General features: G+C 40.0%; 1 protein-coding gene across 1 annotated transcript in view; it reads left to right on the top strand.

Moving 5' to 3' along the window:
- tcf12 (transcription factor 12) overlaps positions 1–13,715 on the top strand; it is a 98,831-nt gene extending 85,116 nt beyond the window's left edge. The window contains exons 14-21 of the mRNA XM_071527415.1: positions 3,445–3,518; positions 5,174–5,245; positions 5,790–5,981; positions 8,831–8,942; positions 9,063–9,225; positions 9,665–9,897; positions 11,029–11,182; positions 11,397–13,715. Of these exons, the coding sequence (XP_071383516.1) occupies positions 3,445–3,518; positions 5,174–5,245; positions 5,790–5,981; positions 8,831–8,942; positions 9,063–9,225; positions 9,665–9,897; positions 11,029–11,171 (989 nt within the window). The 3' untranslated portion in view covers positions 11,172–11,182; positions 11,397–13,715. The remainder of the gene's footprint in view (positions 1–3,444; positions 3,519–5,173; positions 5,246–5,789; positions 5,982–8,830; positions 8,943–9,062; positions 9,226–9,664; positions 9,898–11,028; positions 11,183–11,396) is intronic.
- The last annotated feature ends 353 nt before the right edge of the window (positions 13,716–14,068 follow it).

The raw sequence follows: 14,068 nt of genomic DNA, 5'->3' as shown, positions 1-14,068 counted from the left end.
TCTCCACCTATTTACAGTAACTCGCAGCCAGGCTTGATAGCAGTATGCCACACCGGACAGGAGAACAGCAGAATTGCTCAAACCATTTACAGGCTGGGTTGTCATTTCATATATCCAGAAATTGAAATAGATATTATTATATGTGCTGTTAAATATATTAGTATTTCTCATCGATCTCTGTTAAGTTTTTACAATAGAAAAATCTCCATTTGTTCATATGCAAGTTCACTTGAAAGGATATTCTTTCACTAGTTGTTTGTGTTTTGTGATCTATTTCACAATTATGCATCTGGAGTTTGAAAAAGGACTATTCTTTGAAATTGGCACAAAATTTGGCATCCTGTTGATGCAAACCACAAAATCCATTCATCATTAGGATTACACCAATGCACAGCACATTACTCAAGGCTGGTTTGTTCAATTAGCCCTCTCTAGTGCACGTGGGGACCAGAGCCCCAGGCTAATTTTTCATAGCAGCCAGCCAGTGGAGGCTTATGAGGAGTTCCTGTCTGATTCACGCCTGGGAGAAAGCTGAGGCAGAACAGAGACTTTCTCATTTCCTCTTCCAAAGTAACTTTTAATAGCTTGTTAATTAAAGTCTGCTTTTTCTAAGGCTGTGTGTGTAAAGAAACATGAAAACTCAAGTATAGAAGAGTGTGGCAGTGTAGAGAGACATTCTTCGGAAAGTCCTTTTCTAAACAGTTCCCAGAGCTCAAGGGAGATGTAATCTTTGTGTTTGTTAGAAACATACAATTTGCTAACATTAGGTTCCTGCTCTCTCTCTCACTCTTGTCTTGCTGTCTTTGAAATACTGAAATATCCTTTTAGGGGAGATGTTAGAGAAAAGAGTCCCACAGTCAGTGTTCTCAAAATGCATCCCTGAATGCTACTAAAAATAAATATCCTAGTTGCTAAGATGCTAGTTGCTAGGTTTACATACTTGCTTAGCTTAGTGGTCTGTTGAAAGGTTGAGATGTACAGACACTCTAAAACTGTGATAGTCTTCAAAGGAATTCCTGGTGTTTTCTTGTTTAACACTAGCTAGACGCATGTTTGTAAGATAATATATTTAAGCTGTCATGTTGTTTGCTATAAAATGAAATCAGTAAGTAAAACCTCTTTTGAAAACCGAGGTGTTACATTCAGTGGTTTGGTATGTGTTTGATCTGACCAAGTACGCCTTGATATTTATGAATAATTCTCAGTAAATGGCATTATGAGTAAGAATGCCACATCAGTCTCTTCAAAGATGGGACTCAGAATGTAATCTTGCCCTTTGTAGCTTTTTAAGTTACTCATGGAAATAACAATGAAGACAATCTTTTCTCCCAGGCAACTCCAGTAGAAATGATTCCCTATGCCTGGTCTACATTTTTTGTTTGGCTTGCTACTCCTATGTGCAATGAAGAACTGTACTGACAATGAGTTTTAAGAATTGGCCTAAATGAAAAAGAGATAGCCAAAACAAAGTCCCCATCTGCAGCTTGTGCTCTGGTGGACTCCATTTACCAGGATGTAGGTTTGGCCTCCTTCCACCATAATAGACAGCAGACAGCGCTGAGCTGGAAAGGTCCACAAACACCACCTCATGTAAATAACCTGGAAGGGTTCATTATTGTCAAAGTCCATTAAGGATATTTGATTGTATAACGCATTACCTCCTGTTGCACATTGTTTGTTTGGCAGGATGAAAGTGTGCTTCAGAAAAAGGAAAGATGAAATGTATTGGAATTGGAAATGTGATGAGCAGATGTGGATTCCTTTTCTCTCACACTAATTTACACCAGATCAAATCAAGATGATTTACTTTTCTATATACTACACAGAGCTGTAAATGAACTTTTTGGCTCACACAAAAGCTTAAAAATCCACTCAGAACCTCTGCCGACCAAAGGTAAATTATAACCACTAGTATTTAGTGTAAAGCTGCTTGAATTTCTCCATATTTAGGCCTGCACAGGCACACTGTCCTAACACTCATAAAAACAATAGGGCCTCACAATCCATTGGCAAATTCCATTTTATACAGTAGACCTTTACAGTTGTGGGACTTTTTACAGCTGTTCCCTTGAAGTTATCACTTTATGATAACAAAACTATACCCTCTAATGCTGCTCAAACTGACCCCTGATTGTATAGGCCTACCATTCCTTGTGGATGTGTGATACGTTTCAAACTTCAACACCAACAATCATTGACAAGTGTTCAGAAATTAGAGAATAGCCAAGAGAGTATTCAGTATTCAGCTGAGGCCCACAGCAGTTTGCAGTGTTTTCTCAGTGTAGAAGGTTCTCTAACTACATTCAGTCATGACAGAGCCAGCAGGGATTGGCCATTGATGTTGATGGGAAGCAGACTCATCATCTTAATTATTCATAGGAAAAATACAAAGTTAAATGAAATACAAGTGTCTATTTGTGTTCAAAGATGTGTTGAGTTTTCCTACAAATTATTTTTCTCTGGAAATGATTTGAAAAGATGAGTAATCAAAGTGGCTGTTAAAATTGAAAGGATAATCCCTCACTTCCAATTTTTACCGTAATTTAACAGATGGTAGCTGTTAATTTCAAATCCTGCGGTGCCAGAGTGTATTTTTATATGCTGATTGAAATTATTTAAACACACTTTGATGCCTTAAGCTTTAGATCAGATTCATTATACTGTTGATTATCAATGATGTCCAGTCTTGGATATGAAATGGGTTTGACCTTAATTAATCAAGGTATGAATTTGATCTGTTCAACATCTGTTTGGACTTTTATAATGCTCTGTTGAATTTTGGAGAGGAAGTCAACATAGATTGATTCTCTGTGTCTCTTTTGGCCTAGATGATTTGGCAAGTGTGGAAGGCTGTTGGACTCATGTTATGCTAAAACTCTTGGTATGTGATTGACTGCCTGGGATGCCAGTATCGCATTAATCTAATCAGATGAGGTTCAGATCTGTAGATCAGGATGGCCACCTGTTTAACCGCACTGCATTTTTGATCACTCTGATGTATTACAGAGCCTCAAACTGTCCAGGAAGAAGGAAGTGTCAAGGATAGCCAGCGTCTTATCAGCTCTTATCAGTGCTCATATTGTTCCCCGGCCTTTCTTAGCTGTGAGCTCATTAATGAGCGGATGTAGAGTACGTCCCAGAGTGGAAGTGGGCGTTTGACTATTCCTCCACTGGCTCATGTGTCAGGATGCGGTCCAGTCATCAGGAAGTGATGCAGTTGAGCCTTAAAGATAAAAATACCTCAATAGAGCAACAAGAAACCAGAAAATCAGGATGTCAGTGCGTTATGACTGCGTGTTATGCTGTGTGTCAGGTAGCCTTTGTGTCAATGTACCCAGTGGAGCAGGGTAAAGCTCTCAGCCACGTTGTTATGAAAGTGAATCAGCTGTGTTACGTTGCTAATGGTGATTGCCCCCCCCCCCCCCCCCCTCTCTCTCTCATCAGGTACTAACCAGTGGCCCCGTGCTGGTGGACAGACCCCCTCCTCCCCAAATTACGACAACTCCCTTCACTCACTGGTAAGCCCCGCAGCCTCCTCACTCTTCCAATACACACACACTCTTTCATGGATGCTTACAGTAGATAGGTTACCCATGGAGGGCAGAGCTTGCATTACAGGGAGATTCCTGTCTGACAAATGTTGTTGAGAAAGGTGGGGGCAGAGGGATACCAAAACTGAACAATACCTGTCCCTTGGGGTGTGCCCAGCCATCTGTCCTCCACTCTGCGGGCCAGGGTGGGGATGACAGTTGGGGGCTAGGGCTGGAGTGAAGGGGGCTGGCAGAGGGGATTGGCAGCTGTTGTGCTGAACCGCTGCTCCAGGATTCCTGTGCTGCCTTGCCACCAGAGCCCCAGTCTGGGATCACCTTTCATCCAACATACGACCTGATGCACATGTCATGTGTTCACATTATCTGGTGTGGGGATTAAATATTTACCCACAATGTTTTAAATTTAATGTTAGTAACCTTCACTTCAAAACAGTGTTACAAGGGGCTTTAAAAGATTACTAAAACTGTAGAAATAAAAAAAAAAAATACAAAAGGGTGTATGTACAGAATAATTAAAAGCATGGATCACAATTTCCAGGTAATTAAAAGCAGAAAAAACAAAAACTAATTTTGGATGTAGAAAACATGACTGCACCACTGTCGTAACATGTTTGTTCAGGCTCAAATAGGAATCAAAATGACTCCAAGATTCCTACAGTTTGAATATATATTAGCAGAGATCAGGCCAAGATGGTTATGAATTGGAGCACTAACAAGATGAGGCCCAATTATGATAACTTAAGACTTATCTGTATTAATTTGTAAGAAATTAAGAGATATCCATCTTTGCATATCCAATTGCATGATATCAATTGGGTTTACCGAAAACACATTACAATGGAAACTAATATTATGTTTGCAAGGGTAGCATATATATACTATATGGAGAAAAGTATTGGACCCAGAATAGATCCCTGGGGGACACCACAGGCAACTTTTGCCAATGACGACATGCACTCCAACAGAGAAATAACAAATATAAAGTTACATCCTGCAGACAGGAGGATGGCTATGACTTGAGCGGCTGGGGTGATCTGTGTTTTAACATTTGCAATTTTGTTTGCAAAGATACTTAAAAATTCATTACATTTCTCAGAAGAAGATTGTATTGTACTGTATTGCCACTAGAGAGAGCATCTGTGGTACAGCTAATAACATTAAAAACTACCGTTGAAGTTTGACGAGAGAGGATTTGTTCGCTTTTCTCAGCTTAAAATGTTGAAAACTTGAGGACAGTCGATTAAACAAATGAATTGATGCACGTAAGCTCACAGAAAACTTCTAATTAAAACAAGCTCAGCAAATTTGGGAACCAATGGTGTAAACAAACTTTTGTGCCATGGATGTGATGTAACGGATGTGACCTTTGTATACCACTTCCTAGTAAAGCCAAAGTGGGAGGAGAGACTGAAGTAAGAGTTGTTATTAGTCGTCTCAAACAAGAAAACATTTTCATCCTTACAAAGTGATTGGTCAACAGCTGTCTGTTTCTTTCCAAATTCTGCCTTTCTTTTTCTGTCTATGCCTTTTCACAGACAATCTCTGTCCACACTCTTATTTCTGGTGTTTCATAGATTGATCTTTTTTCATAATCCTGTCTTATTCCTATTTGACTTTGCCAGAAAAACAGAGTTCATCAGCAGCTACATGAGCATCTCCAGGATGCCATGTCTTTCTTGAAGGATGTCTGCGAGGTACTCCTGCCCTTCAGATAGAGCCTTTCTCATCTCGTGTTCCATGTGTCTTCGCATCCTTCATTTTGTTTCCTCCCACAAGCTTGACTTCCAATCCACATTCCTCACAGTGAAATGCCGTTTAACTCATTTTTTTCTATTATTTTTGTCGCCATATTTTTCATGTTGGTTATTTCTATTTTGCCATTCCAGCTTGCAGTAATCAGCTTAGGCGTAGAAAATGTTTAATTCTAAATTCATTGTTAAAGTACTCCAAGTGGCTGCAGTGCATCCGTCCATTTTTCAGTTGGACACAAACAAGGGCATTTGTTGTCTTTGAGAACACTGTAACCACGCACCTCAAGTTGAAATGGCTCCGTTCTTGCATATGGATTGTCTTTATCTTATGTTTCAGATGTTTTTTTTTTTCTTTTTCAAGTCCACACCATACAATCAGTGTTCTCAATTTTTGTCCTAATGTGCTTATACTAAGCTGCTCTGTCCTTCTTTCCTCTCTTCTCCCTCTCCCTAACCCTTCACTCTTCAATCCCCCTGGTCCTCCCAGTCTCGAATGGAGGATCGTCTGGACAGACTGGATGATGCAATCCTTGTTCTGCGGAACCATGCAGTGGGCTCCACCGCCAGTCTGCCCAGCGACATACACACTCTGCTGGGACAAGCACAAAATGGGCCAATAGCAGCCATTGGAGCAAACTTCCCTGCCTCTGCATTGGTTCCAAGTCGGACAGCAGCGTTGGTATGAGAACTTCACAGAAGTATTTTGGATTATGAATATTTTATGTATTTAGGATATTGCATCTAATAAGTGTTAAGATTTAAAGGGTAAAGGGTAAAAAAACACATTTCTTCGGTCTAAGCAAACACACTTATTGTTGCATCTAACTTTTCCAAATTCCCCATACAACATGCCTCGGCCACCTGTTCAAAATGGGTCCGCTGCCATGTGTAGAAACTAAGACATTTTCCTCATAGAGCAGTTGAATTTATGCTGACATATTTTCCATAAGTGTAATGGCTGGCCTAAGGCCCCCCCTTGTCATGAGAAAGGCAGTATACACAAGGGTGAAAGAGAAATGAGAAAAACAGGCATAATGGAGCGAAGTTTTGCTTTGGTGTGGAAAGTGTTTGTATGTTGCGCTCCTTTTAGAGTTAAAGACTAAGCCTCTTGAGGAACAGGGGAACGCAGGTCTCAATATAAATCACGATGTGTTCACCCATCCTCCATCGGAGTTATTTCATTTTAAAGAGCCTGGAGATTTGAACACATCTGTAGTGGAAATTAAAATGGGGCGGCTATTCCTACAGTAATCCTTAGGTGTTGGGAAAAAATTTGGGTCAGTTTTTAAAAAAGAATTCTGAATGGGTGGGGGTTTAGATTACTTATCATTTTACAGATAACGGGTGCACTCAGGCAGAAATGGCAGAGGGAAAAGTCAGAGGTAAGGCAACATAAACACATTTCAACCAATTCTTTTTGTGATTAAGATTTTTTATTCCTTTTCATGAATTTCTTGGTCCTCCACTATCTGATTAGGTTAGATCCAGATCCAGATTTTAGATCCAGACGTTTTCCAAAATGTATAACTGATTTTCAGTATCAGTTATCACAACCTCAGACATTCACACTGACCAATTTAGCAAGTGGTTAATTTAAAGAAATTGGATTCCAGTGAAAATATTTTCCATTAACTGTGCCCAATTATTGAAATTGTAAAAAAGCATTTGAACCACAAATTAGACTGTAGAAAGTAATTTAGATTATCTGTACATATTTGTTTCATATTTTGATTTGGACTGACATTTTAGTGTTAATCATGCCAAAATATTTAACTTTCACACATAAAAGTAAAATCCTTTGCTGGCAAGATTATCAAAGTTGTGCTGTATTTTCCTTGCACCACTTATTGGGATTTGGTATCTCTCTTTCTGGCCGACTGCCTCTTGTCCCCTCTGCCAACAATAATTTATATTAAATACAGAGTTGTTAATGTTTCCAGTTTGTTATTGTTGCCCATCTCGCAGCACAGGGAAGATAATATCTGCAGGCACTGTGTGTTATCTGTCATGGTGTGTTTTGATACTGGTGCTGTGGTCCTTGGATCGTTCAGGGAAGCGCGTTTTTCCCCTTAACAAAAGCACTTTTTGTGGTTGATCCAAAGAGTCAGACTTGATGTATTTGTTACAGAGCTTTGGGTTATGGCAGCGATGTTGACAGACTGCAACTGTGAGAGAGAACATACTGTGTCTGCGTTAACACAGCACTTCCTGTGTGGGAAGAGGATCCTCAGACGGGGTCCTCAAGGGGGCTCCTCAGACAGGGCTCCTCAGACGGGGCTCACCAGCCTCAGCACAGCACAACCACAGGCTTTTACTCTGGCTGAACACCCACCCCCTTTTCATTGCCTCTTTTTAACAACCCAGGAAATCTGAATCGTTGGAAACGTGTGTCTGAACCCGCGGCCTCCACCCAAATAGAGGGTCCTCAGCTGTATGGTAATCAGGCCCAGCCATGAAAATGGCAGCGTTCTTCCCTCGCCAGAGCCCCGGCCTCCCTCCTCCTCCTCCAGACAAAGACTTGTTTGGACACCTGTTGAGAGCGCAGCAAAGATTAGCGTAGCGCTGAGGAAGGGGAGGGTCTCGGGGTAGCGGGGTTAACAGAGGCCAACAGTGACTGGGGATCACATTCCATAAGAAAAGGGGAAGACACCACCACACACACACACACACACACACACACACACACACACACCCCTCAGTTCTGATTTCCCCGCCTTTCCTCGGTTCTCAGAGGGGAGACCAAATAGCTGGAGAACATGTGGTAAACCTCAGGAAGGAGGGGCATTGCAGTACAAGGCGGTGGGAGCTGACTGTTATAAATGTGGACGAAATAACAAGGAAATTGGCTTTGGAGTGGGTTTAGCTCGACATCTTCTGAACCAGAACACAGAAAGATTTGTTTTATATTAGACAGACATGTTGTTTATTGTGGTTAGAGTAACTGAATTACAAGTAAGTGAATTACAATGCAGCATAAACGGGGACAAAGGGAGATGTTTTCATAATGTGTTGTAAATACGTTGTTTTTTAAAACTATTACACAGGTGTCTCTTATTTTTTTGTTTTCCTCCCCTGCTTATGCATTCTACAGCAACAGATTACTGTGAAGTAAATCACCAAAGCACCTCCCAGTGTTAAGAAAGAGGGACTTGAGTGACTCATGAGACCCTGAAATTGTACTGCGATCTGTTTACTAGAAACAACTTATGTAATATGAATAGGTAAATCTCTGACAGCTTGAACATTCACTCTAGAATTTAATAACACATTTCTAAAAGTCTGACCATAAATCACTGGGCATTTACTGTTGAATAAGTGAAAATGAATTTCATCCTTGACCTCTGTGGGGACTTTGTCACGGCTCTTCAAGGCTATTCTTTCTGTTTTGAACTATGTGCCATTTCAATCTCTTAACACATCTGACTCACCAAGCGCTTCTCTCTTACTAAAAAGTACTGTTGTATGTATTGTCTAGAGCGAATGTCTTGTTCCTGTGTTGACACTGTCCTCCACTGTGTGTTGCTGCAGGGCGGAGCCCACCGTGACGACGCTGCCAGCCTGAACAACAGCCATGGAGGACTGCCGGCCTCCAGCTCCACATCCACCGCAGAGCTCAACCACCAATTGGAAACCTTCAGAGGTCTGATGTCTCTCTGTCTCCACAACTAAATGAATGGCTGACATGGCATGATAAAGGCATATTGTAGTATAATGACAAGACCTTATTTAAATATGGTGTCTTACCTCTTGTCTGCCGCAGGTCTTGCTTCAAGCCTGGCTGGGCATCTGCCTGCCTCCCTGGACTTGAAGGTGGAGAACCAGGACAAAGACGACATGCACGACAACTCCTCCGATGACGTCCGGTCAGATGATGAGAGCGACAAGAGAGACATCAAGACGCCCCGCGGAGGCACCCGGACGAGGTAAGTACATGCAAACAGACTAAATATTTTCCTTGTTTAAACTAAAAGTAACTTAAAATATAGCCTTGTTTTTACAGAGTTTTCTCATGGTTTTGGCTTTCACCCACTTTAATGTATTGAGATACAACATAATATATACAGTTGGCATAAAGCAAGGATATGGGCGGAGCAGTAGGCTTCTTAGTAGAGGTCATGCCTCCCAATCGATGACATCATCAGTACAGAAATTACACAATTACATCAAAATTCCAAAGTTGGATTTGAACCACTAGGGGGAGCAACAAGCTGTGATTTTTCAGCACAAAATTAGTCATATTATTTTGAGCAGGATGACATTATAGCATGGTCAAATCCATTGATCTTCTACTAAAAAGCTGCTTTAGTGTGGATTTACTCTTGTAACCTCCCCGACTGGGTGGATGTCTCCTCCCGTCTTCAGCAGTATCAATGAAGACGAGGACCTGAACCCAGAGCAGAAGGCTGAGCGGGAGCGCGAGAGGAGGATGGCCAACAACGCCCGTGAGCGCCTAAGGGTGCGAGATATCAACGAGGCCTTCAAGGAGCTGGGTCGCATGTGCCAGCTGCACCTGAAAAGCGAGAAGCCCCAGACTAAGCTGCTCATCCTCCACCAGGCTGTGGCTGTCATACTGAGCTTGGAGCAGCAAGTTAGAGGTCAGTGGCCGCCCATAACCTACCAGTTTGACCTATGAATGGCTTCACGCTAGAGCTGTCATGATAACTGAAATTTCAATACTACTTCAGCACTGCTGCAAGACATTGAATTCAATGTTGAATTTTTAAATGTTCAATATTTCACTAAATGACTTCTGCAAGCTGAAAATTTATTCTGGTGTCACCTCCAGAGGGCGAGTAGCCTACTGAATGTGTGGATGATATGTGAATTGGAACTGGAATTGGTTATAAGAAGAAAGATTAAAATACACAGAGAGTCTGGCTTTTGACAGTGAACTGCAGCAGTTAGCAAAAAAGTCAACCTTATCAAACTGGCAACAGCATCAAACAGTCCACCTCGTCTTGAAGTGGATAAACTGGTTCCAAGAGCGAAATATGGAACTGTTTTGCTTACAGAGTCAACAAACACCCAACCGACAAATAAAAAATTTCTGTGCAAAGGTTGCTACAAAGCTGTCCAATCAAGTGTGGTGACACCAGTGTTGGGGTCGTTACTGGAAGAAAAGTAATACGTTGCACATTACTTTTCATAAAAAGTGATAAATTACTTAGTTATTACTCCAGGAGAAAAGTAATTAGTTACACTACTCGTTACATTACTTTTGTATTACAACTTAAAAGGATTGTGCTACTTGCGTTCATTTGGCCAATAAATATTGTAGACCTAAGCCCACATTATCAGCATGACAGACACAAAATCTTTCTTTAAAAAGAACAATATTGTTTTGGAGTTTTTTTGTGCATGTTTTAGCCCATTTGCTACACTGCATGCATACTTTACATTACTGCTGACCATTTTCTAAAGCATACCATACCCTCAGCACTGGGTAACACATAGCTTGATGATAATTCTTGCTTGCTGTGATATCGTAGTAGTATTGAATTATGAGATATTAAACTTAGTATTGGTCTTGAAGTCAAAATTCTGGTATCGTGACATTACTTACATTATTACAAGCTGCATTCGCTCACTCAAATGCTGTATTACTGTATCACTTGATGTTTTATAATGTTTTATGATCAAAGAATGAAGACACCTAAGCTCCCATTGATTACTAACTGATCAGAAACTAACAGAAAGGTTCGATTCCTATTTCTCTGAACCTACAGAGCGGAACTTGAATCCAAAAGCAGCCTGCCTTAAGAGAAGGGAGGAGGAGAAAGTGTCTGGGGTGTCTGGCGACGCCCAGTCCGCCCACACAGGGGTCCATCCTGGCCTCACTGACACATCCAACCCCATGGGCCACCTCTGAGTAGCAGACAGGTACGCCTCACCTCATCGGAGTCCGCATCCTCATCGTTAAATATGCAGAAATAGTCATAATCATCACAACCATAATCATACTTGCAAATTAATATGATTTGCTGTAACCTTGACGCTTAATATGGAGTATAAGATAGAGCTTGTTTTGTACCTAGTGTGATTAATTATTCGATGTTCACCTCTGATCAATATATTTCTTTCCTCCTCTCTCCAGGTCAAAGTGATCCAGATCATTTCTGTAAGATTGAGTCGGTGACCTTGCTTCCCAATGACAGACAGGACTCACAGTTTGTGACACCAATTGGAGGAGACAGACCACTTGAAGCAAAAGTACAAGGCTAACACAATCCAATCCTAAGATTGAAGAAAAACCCAGCGTCCAGCTCCCTGTGACAACAGCCAATGTCCATCAGCAAATTTCTGCCCACGAGAAAAACTTCAGCACATATCACTGTCTGCAAGAAGCGCGTTGCTTCTGAACAATCAGAGACTGTCGCAATGTCCTCCGACCGTATGTGGAAGTTGCCTTGTGCCTAAACTGAATTGACGAATGCATTGTAACAGCAATTGTTTTTTTGTTTGTCTGTTTCTTTTTTTCTATTTATTATGTTATTGAGCTATAAAGTGTATGTCTAAAGGGAAAGTTAAGTAATTTCAAAGAGAAGCATGTGGCTTTTCAGTTGATCTACAGTTTGCCAGTGTCACCAGTAAGGCTGAGCACTCCGCCCCAGTAAGTCCCGGGCTCGTCCGAGATGAGGGGGAAAATATTTAAAATATTTGGGCACTGAGACGGTAAGAGTCAAATTAATTTATTGGCCAGTTTAGAGTGATATTTATACCCAGCTGACAATGATTGTCAGCTGTGACAATGATTGTCAGCTGTGAGAGCTCAAGACTTAAGCGCCCCATTTTTAAAAAAGATTATATATTATTTATATTTATATTTTATTAATTCCGCCACGAGCCGCATCTTTAACCAAAACTACCTATGCTGTTTCTGTGTAGTTTAGATCAGTCTCCATGCTGCAGACTGAGATTAGAAGAACCTGAGCTGATTTAATGAGCTCAGCAGTTGAATAATAGGCCCTTTTTACACTAGCAAACAATATTGTCTAGCCCTAAGGTGACAGAAGAATGGCAAACTCTAGTTTTACTGAAAGGTCGACTTTAGTTGTGTTTTTTTTTCCTCTGTAGTGAGCAGTTAAAATACAGAGAGCAAACTATTTGCAAACCTTAGCATTCCCTGCATATTTTTAGTGTCTTAACAAAAGGAAAGGGGACTTCACTGCCCTTAGGTTCCTTTGCCATATAGTGTTAAATGTAAGCAATGGCATATTTTGCAGATTGTTGTCTGTTTAGCCTGACAGTTACACGCTCTAGACTTCAGCGCAGAAGTGGCTTCTTTTTGTCATTTCCCGCCACTGGCTAGTCAGAGATCGCTTAATGAAGAAGTAGTTTCAAAACGACGACCACTCTTACTCCTGGCCTGATGAACATATCACTTAATTTTCTTTCTGTTAATAACTCAAGACAGTAAGTCTCAAAAACAGTTACTCTAAGTAAAAACTAGTTATGTTTATTTGTGTTGTAACAAGTAATTTCTCTAGGCTTTCAGCATATAATGTCCAGTTTCAATTAGCAGAGAGAATTTCTAAGTTATTTTAAATGGTGTTTCCAAGCCGTGATATACTCAGTACAGTAAACCAGACTAGATATTTCAAGGATTCACATACTGTTTCATATAAAAAATAGTTGGTTTCATAGAACTGTAGTACAATAATGAACAAAAGCAGTTAACAGGATTTTCTTTTATGTTTCAAGACATTGATCATGGCTTTATTTTTTCCCTATCAGTGTGCATGCTTTATGTTTCTCCTTTATTAAGTCTTTGGTCTTAAGACTTGCTTTATATTCCATTTATTTCTTCGTATATCGTCTTCCATCATAATCTACACCTTAAACAAGGCTGCCACATTCAGAATGAATATTCTGTAAAAAGGGAAATCAATTAGAATTAAGGATGCCACACCAAGAGTTTACATTGAGGATTTATGATTTAACAACTTTGTTTTTGTGGAAAAACCTAAACAACTATTGTGTATTCTCTGACTGCATGTGGCCTTGTTCTTCATTTCAGTATTCATGAGCTTGTATTCATGTTGGCAGTCTTTGATTGAGGGATATAACGTATGTCCTGCTCTCTCTTTCCTTCATTTTTTAAATTTTCTGTTCTTCCTATATTTCTTTGCTCCTCTGTTTGCCAAGTTAGACTTTGCTGTATTCCCAGATGCTTTCCCTTGTATAATATATGAAAAAAAAAATCAAAAGAAAAAAAAAACATTTGGCTTATTTTTCACTGTAGTTAGTCTTTTATACAATAATACTGTAAGAATATTTCTTGAATTCTAAATATTACTCTTTCTAGATTTTTGAAAGCAAAAGTTTTGAGTAAAAAGTTTCTTACTTTATTTTACTATATTAGATAGTAAAAATGTACGGTTATTTACCATAACCTGTCCATTATTACCAGAAATTTACAAATGGCATCTCAAGAACATAGAAGGATTGTTGCTCGTAGTCTAGGACTTAAAAGGCGTTGAACGAGCTCAAGACTCCTAAAAGTGCGATCTCCATCTTATTCTTCAGTCTCCATTGTTGATTGATAAAAGATTTGTTCTTGTGTCAAAAGAAATTCAAGGTGTTGTTGATGCACATCAAAAAATACAGCAACAAGAATTTGAATTTTCTGTCTCTTTCAACAGAAAAACACAAAATGTATATAACATTTATGTTGCAATAAATGTGCCATCTTTTTTTAAACTCAATTGTATGTGCATTTATTTCCCTCACTGAGCAAACACCTTTTTATGTTTCTCCATATTTACA

Source organism: Centroberyx affinis, unplaced genomic scaffold (genome assembly GCF_046629955.1).
Source record: "Centroberyx affinis isolate AG114_WGS23_722 - 3 ecotype Tasmania unplaced genomic scaffold, CSIRO-AGI_Caff_v1 ptg000002l_1, whole genome shotgun sequence".
Taxonomy (NCBI): Eukaryota; Metazoa; Chordata; class Actinopteri; order Beryciformes; family Berycidae; genus Centroberyx; species Centroberyx affinis.
Note: the sequence above shows the minus strand (reverse complement) of the source record. Positions and strands in the feature narration are given on the sequence as shown.